The sequence below is a fragment of the Exophiala mesophila genome, assembly GCF_000836275.1.
Source record: "Exophiala mesophila strain CBS 40295 unplaced genomic scaffold supercont1.3, whole genome shotgun sequence".
Classification (NCBI taxonomy): Eukaryota; Fungi; Ascomycota; class Eurotiomycetes; order Chaetothyriales; family Herpotrichiellaceae; genus Exophiala; species Exophiala mesophila.
Window position 1 is genome coordinate 4,870,693 of NW_015622506.1, and position 22,611 is coordinate 4,893,303.

Below are 22,611 nucleotides of genomic sequence, written 5' to 3' on the forward strand. Positions count from 1 at the left end.
TCATTGGCCAGTCTCAAGGCTGAAGCTAACCGAATCCCGCAAGGCATCAACATGATGACTGACTGTAACTGACCACCGCAGTTCATCTTGCATTCTTGCATTCTCTCTCATCTCATCTCATCAAACATCAATCAGTCCAGTCGACAAAACATCACTACTCTATGACAATGATGAGACGTCCTTGGGCTTGACCCTCTCCCTCTAAGTAGTCACACAACCACTACGCTCAACCAACCCATCCTCCCTCCCACCTTACCGAACCTCCCCCGTCCCCGCTCCCTCCTCAAATCGCATCTGCCTGAATCACCGCAAGCGCCGTCCTCAATCCTACCATGTCCATTACCATGCCCCTCTCATCCTCCCCGCCAACAACTCCCCTCTCACCTCGATGCGAGGAAATCTCTCATGTCAGCTACACCAACTTCGCCCTGAGTTTGTACGTACAGTCTAAGTCTAACCCCCATCATGCCCCGTAATTCAAAACTCACATCTCCGATCACCAGATTCATCCTCCTCGGCATCCTCGTATCCTACCTCCCGCAACACATTCGAATCATACGACGACGGTCCAGTTACGGTCTATCGCCATGGTTCGTCCTCCTCGGCACCACCAGCGGAACATGCGCATTTGCCAATATCTTGGTCCTACCCAAAAGTCGTCTTGATGTTGGTTGTTGTCGTGATGTTGATGGGTTTGCGTGTCTGGCTGGACTGTTGGGTATTGCGCAGGTTGGTGTTCAATGGTCGTGTTTCACTCTCATGTAAGTTTCATTCTTTCTTTGACGGGGGTAAATACTGGGATGTTTCCATTTCATTGGCTAATTTGATGGTGGTGTTCGTGTGGATTTATTAGTCTACTGCTCTTCCTCATCTTCTTCCCACGCGAAGACACGACAATAACGGCAATTCCATCTCATCCATCATCACCTACGCGCACCACAGCGGCACTTGCGCAGACTTTGCCGTCGACGAACGATACGACGACCGTATTCCCTCCTCCAGAATCAAACATCCATCACCATAATGACCATGTCAATGACGCAACCACTCGCCATCCGAACGGCAAACCAAAATCCCTGTTATCATCCTCCGAATCCGCCACTCATACCCATCTCCCACCGACTTACCGACTTGCCCTTGCCGTAACAGGAATCTCCATTCTCCATGCGGTGTTGACCATGATCGTATCTGGGCTGGTCCTGATCCTGTCACCACAAAACGCACAACCACTCGCCAATATCTTAGGTCTATCCTCGACACTACTGGCGTCGATTCAGTATTTTCCTCAGATTCACACGACTTGGATGTTGGGCACTGTTGGTTCGTTGAGTATTCCCATGATGTGTATCCAAACACCGGGGAGTTTTGTTTGGGCGGGGAGTTTGGCTGCGAGATTTGGTATTGAGGGATGGAGTACTTGGGGTGTTTATCTGGTGACAGGGTGTTTACAGGGGACTTTGTTGGTGATGGGGATTATTTTTGAGTACAGGAATTGGAAGAATAGGAAATTGGTCGAGGAGGCGGAGGGGGTGGGTCAGCAGGATTCAGAGGAAACTCCTTTGTTAGGGACACGAGATTGATCGGATAGGATACACGCATAAATTTTGTCATGGCTGTCGATTTCTTCCAGCAGATTTTCATCCTATATATGTACAATTGTGACATGATCCTAACCCAATGACGATATGCATCTTTGTTCTTTTTCGCTGGTCATAGGCGGTCGAATATACACTGAGGTTTGTTTGCTGTACATGTTTCGGTCTCTAAACAACTCGGACTTTCATCTCCGTCTCGGACCAGAGTCAGACAAGGCTTTGGGTTCTTCGGCTGCATGTGCTTTGCCATCGGCCATGGCCGTCATTTCTTCCAGTTCCTTGTCGGTCGTTCCATCCATAGCGGCTTGTCCACTCTCGCTGCTATGCTTGCTGTCCGAGAGGGAGATGCCATACTTGGAGAATTCGAAGTGTTCCAGCGTCGCCAATAGTTCTCCCCACCCATCACCGATCTCTCCAACATGGCCCGGACTGCCTGCAAGTGGGATACCCTCGGCGTGATCCAAGTCATCTTCTTTGTGTTCTCCCGTCCGACCGGCCAATACCTCCTCTTCTCGCCCTTGATAGATGTCCAGAAGACCAGGGTGCGGCACCCAAACCACTCGCATTCCTGCTCTTCGACCGGCTTCGACTCCCGGAACGCTGTCCTCGAATACCAAACACTCGTGTGGCTCAATGGGTCGCTCACCCTCTTGCGCCACCTCCAAAGACTCGTTGATTGTTTGCAATGCCAGCAAATAAATATCCGGTAGGGGTTTTCCTCTTCCAGCTGGGATGCGAGCATCGTCACCTACAATCTTATGTCGGTCGGGGAATGTATTGAACAAGTGACCGAGCTTCTGGGTTTTGATTTCATAATTTTTGGAATGACTGCTTGTGGCAAGGGCGAGTCTGATTTTTTTCCCTCTTGTGGGACTTCTCAGGTCTTGCGATTCTCGAGTGGTGGCACCAGACAATCGTCTCAGCAAGCTTTCAACACCTGGGAGGGGTTGGCAATTTTGAAAGTGTTCAGCTTGTAGCTCTAGCTGTCTCTTGTGGAATTCGTCGCGAGAAATAGGTAATTGCGCCCATTCGTGGAAGATTTTGCCTGCTGCGAGACCAGGACGGCCTTGCAGCTGAGCTTTGATATGCCAGGGTAGATCAGGACGATTGTTCTCGCGGAGGATGGTATTGGTGACACGAGTGTAGGCATCTTCGCTGTCGATCAACAGGCCATCCATGTCAAAGATGCATGCCCGGATTGGAGGGAAGCTGCGGGGTTCATCAGTACAGTTGGAGACAGCGAGAGCATCGGGGAGATGGTACCTTGATCGAGAGTTTGATGGAGCCATGACTTGATTGAGAGGAATGAATCAAGTTGTGAAAAGGCGAGGGCCAAGAAGCAAGGCTGAGTTGTGGCAGGTACGATGTGCAAAGAAGAAGGTGTGCAGGAGGAAGTTGCGAGGTGTGAGGGGAAAGGTACGAGATGGAAAGTGAACTGAGATGTTGAATGGCAAGCGCGATGGTCGACGATGGCAAGAACCTCGTAGAAGCCGCGGTTCAATCCAAGGTACGAGTTTTGTTCACTTTCAGCCTCATACGTAGTGTTCCGTTACTCATTTGCTGGTCCCTGAATCATCAAGATCTGCGCCATTCCTATCTGCGCGACCAGAATTTCGGAGTAGTCCATCGCAGGCGAATCTCGAAGGTGGGGTAAAGAATCCTCGAATCGAAGCCCGCGAATTGGAGATCCACGTGGCGGGCAAAGCCGAGGATTTCGTCGTAGCCTTGCATCATCAACAAGTCTGGGGTCAAAGATTGCAGGTGTGTAAAGGATGTAATTTCACTTATTCACTCGCTTGCTTTGGCACATTTATCTCCAGGGTGTTGTTCTTTCCTGGCGAGCAATTTTCATGAGGGTCGCAAGGGATTCCGAGCTCATCCTAGGCTTGAATGAGAGACATGGTTCAAGGTATTCGAGGCTTCTTCAAGCTCGTAGACCATGGGAATGAAATAAAACCCACCTGGGACTCTGGTGATACATGGCGAAGGTCCCATGGGAGACAATGTTAATTTCGATCATAGGCATTAGCCCTGCTCAGCATGTAGTTCGATTTTCTGTAATCGAGAAAGATGAACTATTGATCCTCATTTCCTAGCTTAATGGAAACGTGTTTGCCACATATGTACACAGCACACGACCACCAACTATTGTGCAGCAGCATATGACCACGCGACCACTCTCGAAGTACCACCATCTCCAGTCGATGTACTTCCCCTATCTCTGACCATGAATCCTTACCCCAGCCGCTGCTAAGCGTGGCTGTCGGGCCTTGCAACCCGATCTAATCATATCTTATTGATAAGAGCATCTCAAGTGTGATATACCCCAGGAGAACTGACAGACAATTACATGAGACCTCGGCAGTAAGGGCTCATGAACACCTCGAAGCAATATATCTCCCCCAATCATGTATCAGCAGTTCTCGCGTCACTTCCTTGGTAACCGGCACATCCTATCTCGGAACGTCATCCGACAAGAGATTGTCAGTATGCGATAGTGGCGAGCAATCATTGATTGATAGATAACTCAGCGCTTCCATCTTTCCTGCAACAGATTTCCCATGAATCTATCGAGACGAAGCTGCCAAGGCATGCGAGTGTGAAATTGACTTTGGACTTGACCGAGAGAAGTAATTGTTCCTGACTGGGACTAGTTAATGCGGGTCGTGGTGGAGTCTTGTCGAGGTATAGTGTAGGGGACACGCTTCCCTTGCCCCAGAAATTCAGACGACAGTCTGCTTTATAGACGATCTACACTGTACTAGGACTAGGCAGACTTGATTTACGTTATCGCGGATTCCTGACTCGCGCCGTCAGTAGCCGTTCCGTATCTCTCTAGTTGACCAGTGTTAACATTCATTCAGATTGGCAGCAATGGCATCTGTTCCAAGGTGTCGGCCAGTGAGTCTGGGCCTGGAATGCTTCAGACGCAAGATCTTGAGTCAAGGGACTTTGACAACAACGGATATTATGACTGCAAAAGACCATGTGGAGGTCCATTCGCATGCGCCCAACTCTGCATGTGGAGGTCTATTCGCATACCGCCAACTCGGATTCTAAGAAATCCTGCACTGTGGTCAGACATTTCGCTGTTGAGGTTATTTTGAAAGCAACGAAGAGTATCAACACTAGATATTCATGTCATTCCTCTATCTAGATCTGAACACGTGCTAAAAATCTCTCGTTGACCACCGTTCAGCTGTTCCACCCAGAACCACGATATCCACCCTCTCCTGTTCCCCTTCACAACGTGACCATGCCCATCCAAATCACAGACCATAGCGGAAGTTTGGAGCTTTGTCACCCATTCTGCTCAATTCCAAGTCCGTGTAGCCTTCCAAAGACTGATTCTCTCTCTTCTTGTTTGCTCGTTGGTAGCCGATTCTCAGCGTGATGACTGCAATCATCGCCATTGCCAGAAACCCAAGCGACAATCCGTGGCCTAAGAAAAACTGCGGGCTGTCCTGGATGCGGTAGAAGTTAGACGACATGGCTCCTCCCATGTTACCCCAACCAACATGTATGGCCAGAGCTGTGGCTCGCTTGTAGTTGCCTGCGACGTTGTTGCTGATCCAGGCCATGTTTCCGGGGAATGCAGAGTAGATTCCTATGAGAAGTATGAGTTTAGGTCTTTGTGTCCAGTAGAATGAACTACAGGGGGGCTTTTTGAGTGCGACTGGAATTCTTACCAATTACAATGACAAACACTCCAGCATATGTGAGTCCTGGAAGACCACTACCAGCACCGGCCAGCGCCAGTACATATCCAAATGCTGTCACCAGCAATAGCACAATCAGAAATGGGGATCGTTGTCCATGCTTATCGGCGAACCAAGCAACAGCGATTGATGCAATGCAAGCTGAGGCATAGATGGGAATCTGCGGTTCATCAGTCTCGTTCAACGCTGATTGAGAGTAGAGCTTTCCATACAGTCATTAGTTGAGCAATATTCGACACATAGCCCAGTGCTCGAATGATAGTGGGCAAAAACACCGAGATGCCTATTTCACGTCAATTAGCCACTGCCATGAAGAGATGAGACATTAACTCACCATAAAGTGGTACGACCATCCCCATGTTCATAAACATGGCAACTAGAACATGCCAATCTGTGAGGGCGTCTTTGAGATATTTCCATTGAAACTTTTCGTCCTGCTCAATGACGGCTCCCTGGGCATTTCGGGCCTTGAAAACAGTCCGGTCGACGATCCATTGTCTCTCTTCAGGAGTCAAAAACTTTGCATCAGCTGGCACATTGTAGATGACAAAGAACGCCCCAACAGCGAGAACGACGGTCAAGATTCCTTCAAGGATGAAAATCCATCGCCAGCCTTCGACACCTCCTACCCCGTCCATTTTCTGGTTTGTAGGTTAGACGCAAGTTTCTTGGTTTAATGGAATTGAACGTCCACATACAGCAATAGCAAAGGCCAGCAAGCCAGAGAATGCACCAGCTAGACTTGCAGACGCGAAGAACAGAGCCTGCCGATATTGTGCATCTTCTCTCGAATACCATTGAGTGACGTAGTAAAGAATTCCTGGATATAATCCTCCTTCTATATGGTTGTCAGTGGATGATTGAAAAGAGTGGAACAAGTTTCTTGCTGACCGGCGACACCTAGAAAGATACGGGCAATGAGAAGGCCATGGTAATTTTGCACTAGCCCGGTCAAGGTCTACTTAGATGTTAGCGAGATATGACAGCAGGAATCATCCTGTGTTGTTGATTAAGCACCGTAACAACGCCCCATGCGACCATGATGGTCGGAAGCCAAACACTGGGCTTAAACTTCTTGAGCAGAAGATTCGATGGAATCTCGACTGCTGCGTAGGTGAAGTAAAAGACAGTCACTGCAGAAACGGGTTGGTAAGACATGTTCAAACGGCAGGACCTGCAAGGCAATACTTACAGCAAAGGTTGAATTGCTGGCTGTCAATGTTCAAGTCTTCTGTCATACCCTCGATTCTTGCATTACCAATATTTGCTCGATCCAAGAAGCTCATGAGGTACAGAATGGCAAGTACGGGGATGATGCGGATGTCGAGCTGCCTCAACACCTTTTTTGCATCGACCTGCTGTACAGAGCCTTCACCACCAGAAATGACTTCTTCCATAGTGTCATCCATGCTGTCAGGGTCGGCCTGATACAGGCTTGCGGTCTTTTCGTCTTGTTTCTGCATTTTGAGTAAAGAACTGGAGATGTCGAATCTTGCAGAACAATTGCAAACTGGATGTGGGATTGTGGTGTTGATATACCGACCACGGTCAGAACATTGAAGGGCTCACAGTGTCCTTCTAGGCGGCCTTGAATTTCTACTCTTGCTCTCGTTGGCCAACATCCAGATAAGGAATTGCTGCCGTTTCTGGTTGGAAGTGGGGCGCCGGCGAGTGGATCCCGATGCCATTAACGAGTGGAGGAAGGGTCGAGATTCTTGGGCGCCATGTTGTGAGTCTATCACAGGGTATGTGATTGTGCATGCTAATGGATGATATCCCTTGTAGCTCGGTTATACAAGGCATTATGAGCGCGGATGATGGCTTTTAACAACAAGGGCTCGACGGTCGAATACATCCATGGTGGATGGATTGAGGAGATTAGAGATGGTATTTCTTCAAGACAATACAATGTGGAAAGTACCTCGGGTACCATTCCAGGTCGAAGTTCAGAGACTGAACAACTTGTGACAGTGATTGAGTGAAGCGTGGTGCTGCAATGATCTGGGGCGGGTACCAATCTGACCCGTGTGCTCTCGTGTCTAGAATATATATTCATTGACATTGAACATTTGAGTTTTACTCTATACCTGACTCTGAACAGAAATACACTGGTAAACGTATACTTCATCTGACCTCTGACCCAAGGCTCTTACATAGTCCTGGTTTCACAAATGAGCGGCTGGCATGGTTCAAGGTCGTGAGAATAGAAGATTAATGAGTCGATGGAAGGGCATTCAATGAGTTCACACGTGACCTGCTCAACATTGGTGTCACCTTCCTCCCTAGCTGCAAGGGATATAGGAAGGTGGAGCCCATGAAACCCCGTGACTTCCAAGCCTCAGCCTTGTCCCTCAGCCTTGTCCTTCTCTCCAATTCCACCCCACGTGGCAGCCTGGCGCCCCCACCACGATCCCAATTGACATCATTTCTACTGCGGAAACTAAATTCCCTTCCATCGTCAATAAACTCCTCCAGGCAGGGTGTGAATATCACCTCTGAGAGGCATCTCCTCACAATGTCTTTCAAATCCTCGGGTCCAAAGACTCGTCCTGACCCTGTCAAACCTCGACAACCCTCTCTACCCACCGACAGTATCCCGCAACCTCCAACATGGGCCACCCAAGGCCAATCCAAATCACGGAGATCTTCCACTTCCTCCACTTCCTCGAGCGACTCTTTCCACTCCGCCCGTTTCGATCCCCTCGAGGAATCTGCTATGATAGCCTCTTCTCATAGCCTCAAGGCTCAAGCCAATACTCAATTTGCCAAACAAGATTATACCCAAGCCATTTCCACATACGACAGGGCTCTGGCCGAACTACCGAATTACCTCGACTATGAAATGGCAGTGCTTCAGAGCAACATTGCCGCCTGCCACTTGAAACTTGAACAATGGAAGAGTGCGGTTCAGAGTTGTGAGAAAGGACTACAAGGACTCGAAAGAGAATTACCAACCGCACCCAAGAAGACCGAGAAGGGCATGAAGAGCAAGAAGACCAAACAAACGAACAAGTCACAAGCCAAGGCAGGGGGTTTGAATTCCGATACGGAATCCGAGGACGAACCCTCTGCGCCAATACCTCCCCAGACGGACGATCAAGTGGTGGAACTCGACTCTTCCGCCGACGAAGCCGATATGCTGGCCAAGCTCAATCTATCAGATCAGCGCAAAGCCGACATCCACCGAATCCGGACAAAACTTCTCCTACGTCGCGCAAGAGCTCGCTCAAGTCTTCCATTCGCCAAAGCCAAGGATCCTGCACAAAATGACACCGCCAAATCGAGATTCAATCCCGACTTTGTATCAACCTGGTCATCCTTGTCATCAGCTTTGGCAGATTACCAATTATTATCAACCCCTCCATATTTCAACACTCTCCCACCTTCAGATCAAAAGACAGTCCGACAGGCTCTAGTGAGTCTTCCTCCTCAAGTGGAAAAGGCCAAGGAGCACGAAGTAGGTGAGATGATGGGCAAGTTGAAAGACTTGGGTAATGGCATTCTAAAGCCTTTTGGTTTGAGTACCGATATGTTCAAAGTTCAGCAAGGCGAGGGTGGAGGATATAGTTTGAATTTCGATGCCGGCGGAGGAGGCAAGAAATGAACCAAGTAGATGGTTGAATTGTAGAAAGATGCGAGCATTAGCCAGCGACATATATAGAGAATGTGTCTCTGTGTGTGTGGGAATTCTCAGATACCTGCGATCCCACAGTTGACTCTCTGAATTTGCCATCCTTCAACGTACATCTACTCCCTTCTTGTTTCATCTACACAACTGACCTTCCCAATGCCTATTCCGCCCATCTCTACCATCCATCCCAAGACACCGTTACACGACATTATCACGCGTCCGTCATCTCGGAACCTTGAATTATCTATCGTGTGCATCTCCCTCTTTTGATATTCTGTCTTGTGTCTCTTAGCTCCCACCATCCTACATACCTGCCCCCTCATCTCCCAACACAAACACACAAAGCCTCTACAGCGAATAAAAACAAAAACGGAAAAAGGAAAACAAAACGAAAGAAACGAAAAGCGAAGTCACAAAGAGAAGCGCATTGGTAACATGAATTATTGGAACCAATTGAAACCCCGAACGGGATCCCCATTTCTAGTCATATGTACTGTATCCTGTATCCTGAGGATAGATTCCTGCATCTCGCTGATGCCCTGCCCATGCCATGTCTAAAAATCGATGAACTTGAATGTGGTTTCAATCGTAACCATCCAACCAACCACTTCACGATGGAAACTTTTCGTAAAAGACAATTCCCACCCAATCCCAACCGACATATTCATTACCATCCCTTCAAATGAGTCCCAAACTTTCACTTTCTCAAGCTCTATGATAGTCCTTTGGTGTCATAAAGCCCAAGTTGATGCTGAAGTGGAAGTGGAAGTTGGCTCGAGAGAAGTAGTTGCCGAGGTCTGAATACCGTCTGTAAGGGTTCGCTTGAAACTGACCATGCTATGCGATGCTGTACTGTACTGTACTATGCTGAACTTGACCGAATGAACGCTGAACGCTGAATACTGAAAATAACACCTTCGCTGATGCTGATGCTGCACTTGACTGACTCTATTGGCCAGATCCCAGAGGAAAAGATAACTCCGGGTATCATTTTTTTTTGGGCGTTTTCGATGTCCTTTTGGTGTCAGCTGCAGCTCTTGTAGCTGCTAAAAGGCTGACATGCCTGTATATGATATTGGTGAGCGCGACTCGTGATCGTCCTCATTGTGCAATACAATGGATCTCTCTGTATGGAGATCTAGCCCGAAGTAATTACTTTGAGCTCTCCAAGACGATTATGGACTTCTGGACTGGGATCGATATCTCCGCTGGCTTGGATGCTGATGATAAAAGTGATTGGAAAAAGACGTCGAAAAAGACACGGCGGAAATAGTGTCCAGATTGATTGGCGCTCCGTGTGACATGTAGGTTTCCATTCAGGTTTGTTGTTTGGGTATCCAATATATATATGATCTCCGAAAGCTCGATCATGTCGTGAATTGGTTGTATGGATAATTGATTGCCCGCTGAATTGGACATACGACAAAGAAGCCCACTCGTTGTAGTTGGTGAATGGCTCTTGCCAATGACCCGGATAACAATGCCAATGTGTTTGTCAAGCTCTCAGACTGTAAGGATGTGATAATGATGGCGTTAAAAATGTGGTAAGGATGTTTTGATTACCTGTCATATATGTTTATGATCAGGCCATTTGTCCTTGTCCAAAAGAGCACTTTCGATGCTAGAGTTTATATTGACTGTGTTCCGGCGCAGACCCCCATCGATTCAGTTCATTGGATAGTAATGATTCGAATCGAGACCCGCGTTGGGGTCTGGGAGAGTCCTCTGTGAGGACGGAGTGGTGACACCTGCACCCTGCGAATGTCGGACATTCGAATCTTGTCTCTCAACAATATGGGACAAGTTCGGGTCCAGTGGGCCTGCGAAGAACACCGGAGTTTGCACTGGAGCCATTGGATGATTGAGGGCGTTGTATGTGTTATGGAACGGAGCAAACCCGTGAGAGGGCAAGGTAGAGCTCTGTACTTGCGCATCCGTTCTCGGCAAGAAGTGGTGGCTCGCATCCACCTCGGGTTGATGCTGCCCTGGTGTCTGCACGGGGAAGTTCCCTGGTCTGGGAATGGCTGAAGACCATCCAGATTGCTGTGGTGGCCCCATACTGCGATATGGCATCGCGTGCATTTGGTGATATGCCCTCGCCGCCGCAGCTTGTCGAGCATACTCTGGGTCGTCTTCTGGCAACAAACCCACTGGTCTCACGGCTGGAGTCTCTGGAACAGGGACCATCGGAGGTCTCTGTACTGACATTGCGCGAGGCATTGCCTCGGTTGCCGTCTCTTGCCGCTGAACCTCAGGAGTCTGAGGCTCCGTAGCAACCTCAGCCGTCTTCTGGGTTGCGCCTGTCTTTCGGCGCTTTCCGGTCGGTTCCTCCCCCATGGCCTCTCGACCGCGCTTCATCATGACAGACTTTTCCGCATTCAGCTTGCGGTTGGACTCGGTTCGGGCCTTATTTTGGGGTGGATCGTCGATCAACTTGACCAAAAACGGCGCATCGAAGCACCGCTTCGCAATGGACTTGGTCGAGGCCAAGACTTCACAGACCTTATCAAAGCGTGTGGCGAAGTTCCAACCATGCTTTTTGTACTTATACTTGTGAGGTTCGTACGCCTCGACGATATTGTCATTGAATCGAGACGCAGCCTCGATTTGGGCGTAGATCTCCCAGCATCTGGCCTCCACGAGAAGGTTGTCGTGGTGCTCAATCTTGAAGAGACGCTGCAACGCCTCGGCTTCACCACAGTTGGCTGTGGTCTTGAAGGCAATAAATAAGGCCTTCACGTGGGCCCGTCTTGCGCGATCCGTAGTTGGGATCGTCGGGTCGAAAGGAGTTTTCCCTCCCAAAAGCAGAGAACGATACTGGCGTGCCGCAGCCGCGTTCGAGAAGTAGGTCTCCTCATATTCCTGGCCGGCCAAACCAAGACTCAGAACATCCGAGCTCACGATCAGGCTTGGGTCGTAGTCTTTGAAAAGAGTATGACCCCGCTTGTCTTCGCTTATACCGTCGTTGGCCTCCTTCAGGTTCTTGGCCTCTTGCAGACCGTCCTGCTCTGCCCGATCGTGAGCGCATTGCATGGATCCTGAGGATCCAATGCTGCCAAAAGTCGCAGGAGAGTACGCCAAAGGACTCGTGCTGCGACCCGCCTGGTTTGAGGCATCTGATTGGTGCGCCATTGCTGAATGTGGTCGAGAGAAATTGGAGGACGAGGAGGATAATCGGGATGGGACTTGAGGATATTGCTTGGGACAAGAGCCCAAGGGGGTTAAGGTAAGGTGGGGATGAGGTAACTTCGGCTCTCTGGTGATTGATTTTCTGGAGGAAGATCGGTACAGTGTACCACTTCACTTTGGCCAGGGAGAGGTTCGGCTTGAAGAAAGAGGTGAAGAAGGGCTGAGATGAAGAGAAAGAAGTGATGAGGAAGATGTGAGTGGCAGAGCGAATTGAAAGTGAGAAGTTTTGACTTTGGAGAATCGGTACAGCGAACTGTTTCGATCGGTCAAGATAAGAAATAATGTTGTAGGGAAAAGGAAAAGTTGTCGACCAGGTCGTGAATTCGAGATATTTCAATATCTGAGGGAGGCTGCCAAGACAAAGAGTCTGGCTCCTCCCAAGGGTGAGTCAAAGAGCGTGAAGTACTGCTCCCTGTGACTGGGTCAGTCTGATTGTGACTGGTGTTTCATAGTCTTCACGTTCTCAGAGGTGCCCGGGCAGTAACGTGTCAATATACACGTTACTAACTGTCTGGTGTTGCCTCTGATAGTAATGTGTCGGCAGTAACACTATCAGCTATGTGCCTCTAGCAGAGACAAGTCAAAGACCTCGACCACATTGTCGAGGGAGAAGGGGGTTTGCTAGACAAAGGAGCATGCTTTATGAGCATGATTCCTTTAAGAACCCCTTGTGATGCACCTCACAAGGAGTGTTAGTCCATTGTCACCAGAGACAAAGCCAACCCATGTGGCCGCTATAGTTCCGGTCTGGGGATGAGGTGCATCGAGATGACTGTCTCAGAGTGGTTTAGCGTGAAGAAGATGGCGTGGAGGTGGTGATGGTTGTAGTGAAGTGACGGGATTGTAGTAACGATGTGGTCGGAGTCCTGGTTGCAACATTTCTAGTGGTTTCAGTCGTAGCAATAGTGTCTTGCCTTGACCTACTGACATCTAGAGCGGACTCATGTGAAAGCCATGACTTGCATGTGGCAGGGGGAGATCCATGGAGTTGACATCTTGATCTATCTCGTGCATAGAATGATATTTTCTTCAGTCAACTTGGCGAAATGGTGTCTGTTCAGGCGAAGTTCTTGTTGTCATGGTCGATGATACCATCAGCATCATTGTGGGCTTGTGACTTATTTCTCGGTGGCCATATTCTTGTCGGGTGCCTCCATCACCCTTGGTGGCCATATTCTCTTGGGGTGGTATGGCATCCTCAGTGCCTAGCAGCAGCAGCCATGGCTTGGTCCAATGGACTTGCAGATTGCACTTGTTTTGGAATGGGTCTGAGATCGAGTCCAGAGTCATGGACATCCGTCATCGATCTGTTTCCCAATTGTGTTCTTTGTCAACGACTCAGCCAAACAGCCTTGCCTCGACGATGGAACGGTATGTCAAGCCAATTCGACTCTCTTCAATATTTTGTCTGGAGCCCATGCGTGGTCACTGCGAATCTCAAATACTTTTGGCCTTGACTGGGGTACTTGAGATCGACAGCAACAGGGTCCTTGTCGGCGGTGGTATGAACTTTGAAGGAGGTACAGCATGCCGAGCGGACAGGACACCGCGTTGTTTTGCATGACTTCTTCTCAATGGCAATCCTGGGATGCTGTCGCTACTTCTCGACGCAGCTAGAGACACCACTCGATGTCTCATGTCAACAACATTCAATTACCCGCCTTCGAATCAATGGTCGATGGTATCGAAGCAAGAGAATGCCGTTACTGATCGAGATGGTGGTCTCAATGGAGGGATGGATAGGAGGAGGAAGCCAACCACAGAAGCAATGACAGGGGAAGGAAGGAAGGTGATGCCACACAAAAGAGCCGGCAGACCTTGGTGTTGTTCATCTTTCTGTGAATCAATGCTTACTGTGGTTCCAATCACCATTCCTGTGTAGGAAACCATTTCAAAGGTTTCCATCTTGACAGGCAGGACTGGGATTGGAACAAGAGAGTGTGAGGGGAAAAAAAAGGAGAAATAAGTGAGGAAGTGGGAAGAAAGAAAACAGAAGACAGAAGAGGGAGTGAAAAACCTTTTGTCTACAGGATTCTTCTTGGCGGCGTCGACGACATAATCACTGCCTCAGGCTTGGCTTGTATGAAGTTTGCGCTGGACTTGGAGAAGATGCGCAGCAGCGGCTGAAGAAAAAGAAGACGTCCTGTGATTGCGGATGGCAATCTATCCAACTGGAGGCCGGCCGGAATCAGCAAGACTCACAAGCAAACATGGATGTTGTGAGTCGATGTGAACTTTGCATACTGGCCGCAATCAAGGGCAACAAATCGACAGAGAGCCGACGACAAGGTCGAGCGGCATGGAAATTCCAGGACTGTACAGGACTGTACAAAAGCAAATGGGAGAGGATACTGTGACCCTGTGAGGCGGTGGAGCTGATGGAAACCAACATCAGTATTGATGGTCAAGGTCACAGAGCAACTGGACACAATGCCTCTCAGGTTCTGAAAACGATGAAAACGACGCAACAACAGCATCGGTCAGCTCTGGATATGTGGCTGAGACGACAACAACATCCACACAGCATCTAAACAGAGGATTGAAGAGGATTGAAGAGAATTGAAGAGGATTGTCGTTGAATCAGAGTCGATGATGCATATGACGCTAGTTCAAATTTGGAAATTAAAGGTGGAGACGGAAATCACCCCCGATGAAGAAACGACCAAGAACCAAGAATTGTGTAACAATGGCACAGAACTGGACTTGGGACTTGGAAATCAAAAGGTTGTAAAGGCTTGGGGAGTATCAAGAGGAAAATGGCCGCCAAAATGAAAGACTTGAAATCCGAAGAAGTACAAATCTGGGGGGTTTCACTAGTCTACCGCCCACAATTTCAATGAGCCATCTCTAGCATTCCCATCTCCCACTGTTTCTTCTCCACCAAGATCAGGGAAATGCCTCTGTCCAGATGTGGTTGCAATTACGGTCCCTGTCTTGTGGATTGCTGCAGTTGAGACAACATCTAGCTTGAGTTAGTCCGGTTTTATTTACCACCGAGTGCCAAACATACCATTGTGAGCATCAAACTCAGATGAAGGCGGCATTGGACCTTCTGAATGATGGGGATTTCGCCATACTCTCAATTTTCCATCGATTCCTCCGGCCCAGACTTCATGGCCCCCCTCTTGGTCTGTTGGAAAGATATCAAACGACATGCGCTGGTTTGTGACCGAGTTCCGACCTTCCAACCACGTCAAAAGCTGACCGGTCTTTCTGATATCGTAAAGATGCAGTCCATCACTTTTTCTTTCGGCAATGTACAAATACCTGCCACATGGACTCCAGGAGACTTGTGTGACACCACTGCCACGGATTGCAGCATCTGCGCTGTTCCCTTTGACAGAAAACACGCCGATGCATTCTCCGTCACCCATAGACTCATAAAGCCCTATCGATCGATTGAATGTGCCTGCAGCAAGAACGTGGGTGGATGGTTCGATGGCAAGGGTGGATATCAGCCCTCTCATATTGATGGCTGGATTATGATGAGAATCGCCCCGTCGGCGGGGTCCTGTGGGAATGGCCGAGATTGGCTCCTGACCAGGTCGGGACAGATCAAAAGTAGAAATGAGAGATTCAGAACCAGCAATGAACCGATCTCCAATAGAGTTGAAAGTCAACGAATTGGGACAGATGTATGCCTCGGTCATGGGATTGATCAAAGGATACGACGCGCCGAGTTGACCCGTCAACGCCGAGTTCAGTTTGATGGGCAGATCCCGCCGTGCTGATAGCACAAGGGTGGTTTGCGGGTCAGTGAGATCAAAGTGAGGATACCCAGTCAATGCATTGACAGGATCATTAGATGTGATCTTGCAATATACCGACAGGTCGAGAGGCTGTTCCCTTTCATCCATAAGATCTGGAGGTCTATCACAAGTCAGCTCCAACTGTACCATCATACCATCATGTACGTCGACTTACACTACATAGGTATATATAGAGTTCGAGGCAGTGACCGCCAGCAGACATGTTCCATCTGCACTCCTACCTAACATTAGCCAACGTCAATGTATTCTCCAAAAAACATTACCATTGAACATGTCTAAAGTAATCCTCGCCTGTTTCCGAGGTTAAAGCTGTCGCGAGACATTTTGCGGACATTATTTCTAGTGGGCTAGCATTGGGCTGGGGGTTGATGTTAACGAATACCAGTGGAGTTAGCAGGGCCACAGGTCCCCATTATTATTGTACGGGACTGTATTTCTAAAAGTTCAAGTACATGATCATTGTGACAGTCTCAAATTGCTGCTTCATAAACCTCAAATCAGATACTCGAATGTGGTTTTTCTAGAGAAAGTGACATCTTCCGCCAAGATGTTTCGCTGTAGAGATTATCCGGCGAAACACAACACGTCGCCTGCGCATTGATGTTGACAATTGAATTTCTTGATCCCTTCGCGCTTCACAAAAAGACATGATCAATGTTTCTTCCTTTCTAACACCACCATATCTCCCTCCCTGTCGCCACCATGGCGTTCAATTTTGGCACGTCAACAGCCAAGCCGACTCTCAATTTATCTGGTCTCGGAGCCAACAACACCAACACCACCCAGAACAACCCCAATACCAACAACACCACGTCTCTTTTGTCAGTATCTACCATGTTCAGCAGGAACGGGGGCCCTCTGCTAACTGCGAACAATAGTTCCCAAACAACTACACAACCTTCTAATACCTCCACACTCGGCGCGTCCACCGCTGCCCCATCCCAAGCACAAATCGACATTACACATCTCCGGTCGACCACGAAATTTGACCAATTGACGCCCGATCTACAAAAGGAAATTGAAGCTGTCGACACTCTGATTCTTAACCAGATCAAGTTGGCGTCAGAAGTCTCGGATCTCCTTCCCACTGTTATTGGCGCTGGGCAAACATTACCTGTGGGGGTGGACTTTGTCAATCAGAAATTAGAAGAAGTTGAAGCCGGTCTGGGCAATGATGCGGAAGCTATTATCGCAGCAAGAGACGGAGCCATGAAGAAGGCCGAACTGGAAGCCAAATGCGTGTTCCGGGTAGTGGACCGACTAAAGATGCCGCGACAATATCAAGTCAGCCACACTCAAAACGAAAGCTTGAATGGCACAAACATCTATGGCGCATCTGGTCTCAGTGGGTGGTGGAACAATCCTCAAACATTGAGAGGTAGTGTTCGAGCTACACACACCAAAGGCGACACCATTCAATTGCCCGGAGATGATGCCGAAGAGGCTACGCAGGGACCCAAGAGTCTGATTGAATTGTTCAACACTCGTTCGGAAGAGATGAGACAATCCATCAAAGAGAACCGAGATTTACTGTCTGAAATCGAGTACTATGTCCAGGGACTGGAAGGAAAGGTCATTGGCAAAGAACGAGAACTCAACGAACGATTGAACTATGGTGATCGTACTGGGGCCACCTTTAACGAAAAGGACCAAAAGATCCAGCAATTGCGTTATGTCTTTGGCGAAGTCCAACGGAGCTTGTACGACGTGGCCGACAGGGTTGGAGCTACTAGAGAAGCTGTGGCTGAATTACCATTGTCGAGGTCATGAAAGGCATGTTCTTGTGATACTTGAAACATCCAGAAGGCCATCACAAAAGTTGACGAGCGACTGATACTTGGACGATTGTTGGCAACAAATTAGAATCGCAGGGCCATCGACACCACCTAGGTTCTTAGAGACTAGGACAGGACGAGTCTGTGCAGGCAGCTTCGTCGAAGAATACTTTCCTGTCAGGGTATGGCTAATAGACAAGTTGACAGCAATGTCTCAGAATCCTGAGATTGTTCACGCGATTCCATGGTATGAAGGTCTGCCAAGACAAGGATGTTCACTCTACCTAGACCGTGGACATTGAAACCAACGAGGGATACCCACGAATTACGGCCGGGTCGATGGAAAACACGGGCGTTAAAGACTTGTTTGAAGGGCTGTGGTTTTGTGGATGCTACAAGAGGATGGATGCATTTCGCATCTACACACATTCCCGAGATAAGAGATGAGGAAATGAGAAAATGAAGCCGCACATGAACACAATACATCATCTCAGAATGATGAACGACACGTGTTTTTACGGCCACTCCATTCCCCAGCAGCAGCAGCAGCAGATGAAGGCATCCACATCCACTGCCACAACCACAACCCTCGAGACTTCACTCCCAGTCTTTATCCCATTTATTTCGCCGCCTCTTTACTCTGTTTCTTGGCCTCATCTTTCCTCCTCAACAACTCTGCCTCTTCATCCTCGATACTTTTATCAATCTTTGCACCACGCGAGGGTTCATTGCCATGCATACGAGCCGGCAAAGTCGGATCGATTTCTCCTGCTTTGGTTTCCGCATCCTTGACTTTTCCCGATGAATCATCATTGGTGGGATCAGCGGCCGCAAGGCGGTTGGCGATGGATCGTTGATCTTCTGCAAAAAATGGAAAGAGATGCGGTGGTTAGTGATGGGGGCTTTGGATAGATAGGCAGATAGAGAAATTCAATCAACAGAGAATAAAAACTTACTAGAATCATTTGCTTGATGACTATTGGGTTTTCCTTCTTCATATGGCACAGCTTGATTCTCGGGCTTGTCTGCGTCTTTGTGATTTCTCTGGTCGCCTGCTTCGTAGACGCCACTGGTTCCGACGGATGAGTTTCCTGACATTTTGTATGGAAATGTGGAGGTGATATTGGGTTCAGGTAGGTAGGTAGGAATTAGTATTGGATGTTGTTGAAACAGCGAGGAGTAGACGAGTGAAGGAGGTAGTAGGAAGGAGGAACGAGGTACTTCTTCTGGTTCTGGTAGGGTAGGGAAGGGAAGGTAGGACAGTAGATATATATTCAAAGAGCGCACACAAAGATACTCATACATACATATATACTACCTACCTACCTACCTCATCAACAAGGCAAATTGACATGACATGACATCACGGTCGGGGGGTTTTGACGTTGCCATATTTGAGTTTTGAACCTTTTGGGTTTTCCAGTCAAGAAAAAGGTACGCGAGGGGCATGAAGTCATCAGATCCACTCGAGTTGCATTGACGGGACATGCCATACTACAGCTTGTGTTTGTGTGTTTGTGTGTGTAATAAGTGCTGGTCGACGTTATTCACTGATCTATTGAGTAGGCGTTCAAATAAGTAGAATGAGTATAGATTTCATGTCTCCAGCATGCCTCGAGATTGAGTCGACATAAATCTCTACCCAGTAAATCATTCATGAATTCATTTCTACTACGATACCAATATTCAATCGTCGGCTGCAACGACTGGACCCTCCATTCAACTCCTTTTCCTGTCTTTCCCCTCCATCTCCCTTTTGACCAATGCAATACATTCGTCCATCACATCACTGCCTATCCTCCATGTCCGTAACACCACACCTCTCTGTTGCATAATCTCCTCGGACCTCTGCCACCGTCGTTTCCAAATTTCCAACTTTTTGTCATAAGGGGCCCCAGGTGCTCCGCCATCACCACCAGCCATGGGGTCTCCACCACTTGCACCTGTAGCCCAACGTGCCGCAGCTGCGGGATATGAAGAAATCCCTCGTCGAGGAGGAACAGGCGGACCTCCACGACCATCTCCCCCAAGTCGTGTCGGATCTGGTACCGATCGAATCTGTGGTAGAGAGTTGTATGCCGAAACAAGCTGTCGTCGTGCACTAGCGACGTAGCCTTCTTGCTCATTACGGGAATAGCTCGATGACATGCTGGTGGATGTGTTGGTGCGTGAGACAGGCGGAGGTGGTGGCTGAGCAGCATTGGTCGATCGGTTTGATGCCGAGCTTGTCTGGCGAGAGACATTGGTAGTACTTGAAGCCTGATTCTGTCGGGTAGATGAAAACGGTGGGCGTGACAAAGGTGCAAGGCTGGAAGACTCTGGATTGCTCAGATTGATCTTCACATCCTTGGAAGCCCGTCGAGGTTTGGGTGGTGGAGGAGGTCCCTTTTTCTTGATCGAATCTTGTCCTTCCGTGTCCGAGGTTGATAATCTTTCATGGTTGGTCGGTGGCATAGATTGAGTCGAGAAATTCCTGAGACTAGATGGTTTGTTAGGTCGATTTGGTGGTTGTTTTCCGTTTGGATCGAGGAATTTCATATCGTCCTGATATGTTGCTTTTGGCCGAATTGCCTTTGTCTCCGCATCCTCACTAAAGTCAATCAGATCCTCCACTTCAGGTTCAGGATCTGATCTGGGTCTTGCAGGAAGGGCCGGTCGACTCACTTCGGCTTCGTCGTTTTGGGGAGAACTGCTGAAACGAGACCGGTCTTTGGTGATGAGAGTGTCCGGGGGCGGGTGGGAAACTGACTGATCGAAGAAGCCTTTTTGGATCGGAGACGTGACATCTCGAATGAAGACTCCAAGAACCCGACCCGGATGGTCTAGCACGACATCAGTGTAGACTTCGAGATCTGCTTCCCCACTGTCGCCCACCAAGATGAATTTCCGTTCGGGAAAATCACTCATGATCCGATCTAAGGAGCCTCGCTTCCTTTCGGCAGCAGGCTCAAAGATACCCTGAAGCATTCCAGAATATTGCTTCAGATGAAAGGATCCATGTGGTAAGCCGGCCAGAGAGAAATAGCTACACAACAAAGGGTACAGCTGCCACGGTGAATTGGAAACATAGTGCATCTTGACTCCCATATTCGCCATTGACGTATACCACTCCTTGACGCCTTTGATGGTAAGGTCACCAAGTTCTCGGACAAAAGTATTCTTGAAGATCTCTCTCGCCCCACTGGCAATAGCTGAATGTTTGATTGTGTCATCAATGTCACTGATCAAGCTGACTCCTTGACCTTCGGTAACAATGACATCCTCTGTTGCAGACAAATTTTCCGAAGCAAGGACCCTGACTTGTTGAGGAACGAAATCCAAAGCAGCTCGTAGATTAAAGTGTCCCGATTCATCCGTGATGACTGTCTTGGAGATTGATTTTTCGTCATTGAAGAAAAACACCGTAATGGGTGTGTTGGCCAAAGCGACGGTCATGAACGGTTTCAATCTCGACATGAGCAGTTTGTCGGCAGCGATCAATTCCTCCCGGCTCATTTCAGCCGGCTGATTCCAGGATTGACGCTTGAGATATGCAACATGACCAGGATCTTGATCGAGTGTGTCATTACTCGAGAATGTACTCGATCGTGAGGAGGAATGATCACTGGCTGTGGAACGGCTGTAACTGCCTCGAACTGCGGCATCGGCCTCCATCTGGCCATGTCTGGCAATGTTTTCTGCTTCCCTAGCCGCAATCTCGTCTTCATGTTTGGTGGGGTTATCATCTAACCGTTGACGATCGCTGGGGTTCTGACTGGATAATCTGTTGTCTTCAGGACTAGGCTGCGGGGCGTAGATGCCACTCAATCTTCTGGCCACGGCAATCAAGAGTCTATTCTTGCGGTTGAGGGGTCCTGACTGGGGAGAGTAGATCCAACCTCTAACGTCGACATCAACCACGGCGTTGGCATCTTCGTATCTCTCCCATTCCCTTTTCCAATAATCGGCGTCCCCACTGTTAGTGTGGTGCTCAATGCTTTCATGTGTGCCTGGTTGTGGTCTTGCCTGACCAGTTCGGTCGGGATCTCGCTTCACGTGGGGTCGGGCGTAACTGGGGAACAGTATCATCTCCTCTTTGCCACTTCTAATGATGTCGACATCGGGGAAATCCCCGGGCATGGAGCCATCCTCACTCGCCTGCAGCTTCTGCTCCAGAGAGGCTTGATACGTCTGCCTCAACTCGTTGGCTGCGCGGAGATAACCTCTGACCTTGTCTCTTCTGGAACCCGGTACCCTCTGTTGCCCACCTCCATAGGCGCCATAGCTGGACATCGTCTCTGATGTGTTGGTGGGAGGTGTGGTCTTGGCTCCAGCATGTTGTCGCCCATACACCGCACGTAGAATCTTACTCCTGCGGCGATGCAAGAAGGCGCGAATGCCCTTTCCTTGTGCCTTCTTCTCTCTCTTCCGTCGTTCACGTCGAAGGATGGCCTGGTAGATCTGGGATTGCGCTCGATGACGCAGGTGGGGGAGGGTCTCGAGGCGGAACCCAAGGAGGTGTTCACGAGCTCGGCGGTGGGTGTTGGGGAAGAGGTAGCGGAACAGAGAGAATGTGTTTCGTTGTTTAGGGCCAGAGACACCCAAGCGGCGTAGAGGAGGAAGGGGAGCCAGGTTGGTAGGAGAGATGGAAAGTGGTGGTGGTGGTGGGGGTACAGAGGTGAGAGACGCGTGGGTTTAGGACTGTAATTAGCCAGGTAGGAACAAGGATGATGACGGGCTCGCTCGCTCGCTAAGCAGCTGAATAACAATAGGTAGATTTGGGAGAGTAAGAATGAGGGTCCATCCCTGACTGAGGCGAGGAGCAATGATGGAGAGGAGTTGGTGGTGGTTGTAGAGTTGATGTGAACAATGAATGTGGTTGAATGATTTTGTTGCTTGAATCTTGAATGTCAGATTCCAAGGCAGCGACGTCATCTCATCTCATCTCATCTC

The 22,611-nt window shown here is 49.0% G+C and overlaps 8 protein-coding genes across 8 annotated transcripts; 3 read left to right on the forward strand and 5 right to left on the reverse strand.

Moving 5' to 3' along the window:
* Positions 1-106: 106 nt before the first annotated feature.
* PV10_05218 (uncharacterized protein) lies at positions 107-1,580 on the forward strand (the record flags this gene model as incomplete). The annotated part of the gene is made up of 3 exons (XM_016369847.1): positions 107-436; positions 504-761; positions 854-1,580. Exons 1-3 carry the CDS (start codon positions 333-335, stop codon positions 1,578-1,580), a joined length of 1,089 nt encoding a protein of 362 aa, XP_016225635.1. The 5' UTR covers positions 107-332.
* An 18-nt stretch (positions 1,581-1,598) lies between these two features.
* PV10_05219 (uncharacterized protein) lies at positions 1,599-3,144 on the reverse strand. The gene is made up of 2 exons (XM_016369848.1): positions 2,859-3,144; positions 1,599-2,804 (listed from the first exon to the last, which is right to left on the reverse strand). The coding sequence occupies exons 1-2, from the start codon at positions 2,882-2,884 to the stop codon at positions 1,781-1,783; spliced, it is 1,050 nt and encodes a 349-aa protein (XP_016225636.1). The 5' UTR covers positions 2,885-3,144; the 3' UTR covers positions 1,599-1,780.
* Positions 3,145-7,793: 4,649 nt separating this feature from the next.
* Positions 7,794-9,043, forward strand: PV10_05220 (uncharacterized protein). The gene has a single exon (XM_016369849.1). The coding sequence runs from the start codon at positions 7,830-7,832 to the stop codon at positions 8,916-8,918; it is 1,089 nt and encodes a 362-aa protein (XP_016225637.1). The 5' UTR covers positions 7,794-7,829; the 3' UTR covers positions 8,919-9,043.
* Positions 9,044-10,408: 1,365 nt separating this feature from the next.
* PV10_05221 (uncharacterized protein) lies at positions 10,409-12,396 on the reverse strand. The gene has a single exon (XM_016369850.1). The coding sequence runs from the start codon at positions 12,075-12,077 to the stop codon at positions 10,611-10,613; it is 1,467 nt and encodes a 488-aa protein (XP_016225638.1). The 5' UTR covers positions 12,078-12,396; the 3' UTR covers positions 10,409-10,610.
* A 2,429-nt stretch (positions 12,397-14,825) lies between these two features.
* PV10_05222 (uncharacterized protein) lies at positions 14,826-16,363 on the reverse strand. The gene is made up of 4 exons (XM_016369851.1): positions 16,168-16,363; positions 16,059-16,121; positions 15,145-16,004; positions 14,826-15,096 (listed from the first exon to the last, which is right to left on the reverse strand). The coding sequence occupies exons 1-4, from the start codon at positions 16,236-16,238 to the stop codon at positions 14,948-14,950; spliced, it is 1,143 nt and encodes a 380-aa protein (XP_016225639.1). The 5' UTR covers positions 16,239-16,363; the 3' UTR covers positions 14,826-14,947.
* A 197-nt stretch (positions 16,364-16,560) lies between these two features.
* PV10_05223 (uncharacterized protein) lies at positions 16,561-18,630 on the forward strand. The gene is made up of 2 exons (XM_016369852.1): positions 16,561-16,725; positions 16,783-18,630. Exons 1-2 carry the CDS (start codon positions 16,607-16,609, stop codon positions 17,672-17,674), a joined length of 1,011 nt encoding a protein of 336 aa, XP_016225640.1. The 5' UTR covers positions 16,561-16,606; the 3' UTR covers positions 17,675-18,630.
* Positions 18,012-18,993, reverse strand: PV10_05224 (uncharacterized protein). The gene is made up of 2 exons (XM_016369853.1): positions 18,636-18,993; positions 18,012-18,540 (listed from the first exon to the last, which is right to left on the reverse strand). The coding sequence occupies exons 1-2, from the start codon at positions 18,982-18,984 to the stop codon at positions 18,299-18,301; spliced, it is 591 nt and encodes a 196-aa protein (XP_016225641.1). The 5' UTR covers positions 18,985-18,993; the 3' UTR covers positions 18,012-18,298.
* A 274-nt stretch (positions 18,994-19,267) lies between these two features.
* Positions 19,268-22,500, reverse strand: PV10_05225 (uncharacterized protein). The gene has a single exon (XM_016369854.1). The coding sequence runs from the start codon at positions 21,949-21,951 to the stop codon at positions 19,399-19,401; it is 2,553 nt and encodes an 850-aa protein (XP_016225642.1). The 5' UTR covers positions 21,952-22,500; the 3' UTR covers positions 19,268-19,398.
* Between the last annotated feature and the right edge of the window lie 111 nt (positions 22,501-22,611).

Excerpts from the sequence above, each read along its gene's own strand:
- PV10_05225 (XM_016369854.1), bottom strand. The coding sequence starts at position 21,951 with ATGTCCAGCTATGGCGCCTATGGAGGTGGGCAACAGAGGGTACCGGGT.
- PV10_05220 (XM_016369849.1), top strand. The coding sequence starts at position 7,830 with ATGTCTTTCAAATCCTCGGGTCCAAAGACTCGTCCTGACCCTGTCAAA.
- PV10_05222 (XM_016369851.1), bottom strand. The coding sequence starts at position 16,238 with ATGTCCGCAAAATGTCTCGCGACAGCTTTAACCTCGGAAACAGGCGAG. Across the intron at positions 16,005-16,058 it reads TCTATATATACCTATGTAGT|ACCTCCAGATCTTATGGATG; the intron begins GTAAGTCGACGT and ends GACTTGTGATAG. Across the intron at positions 15,097-15,144 it reads TGAGTTTGATGCTCACAATG|ATGTTGTCTCAACTGCAGCA; the intron begins GTATGTTTGGCA and ends AACTCAAGCTAG.
- PV10_05219 (XM_016369848.1), bottom strand. The coding sequence starts at position 2,884 with ATGGCTCCATCAAACTCTCGATCAAG. Across the intron at positions 2,805-2,858 it reads CCATCAAACTCTCGATCAAG|CTTCCCTCCAATCCGGGCAT; the intron begins GTACCATCTCCC and ends TGAACCCCGCAG.
- PV10_05221 (XM_016369850.1), bottom strand. The coding sequence starts at position 12,077 with ATGGCGCACCAATCAGATGCCTCAAACCAGGCGGGTCGCAGCACGAGT.
- PV10_05224 (XM_016369853.1), bottom strand. The coding sequence starts at position 18,984 with ATGTATGAGTATCTTTGTGTGCGCTCTTTGAATATATATCTACTGTCC. Across the intron at positions 18,541-18,635 it reads TCATCAAGCAAATGATTCTA|AAGATCAACGATCCATCGCC; the intron begins GTAAGTTTTTAT and ends CATTTTTTGCAG.
- PV10_05223 (XM_016369852.1), top strand. The coding sequence starts at position 16,607 with ATGGCGTTCAATTTTGGCACGTCAACAGCCAAGCCGACTCTCAATTTA. Across the intron at positions 16,726-16,782 it reads AACAACACCACGTCTCTTTT|TTCCCAAACAACTACACAAC; the intron begins GTCAGTATCTAC and ends TGCGAACAATAG.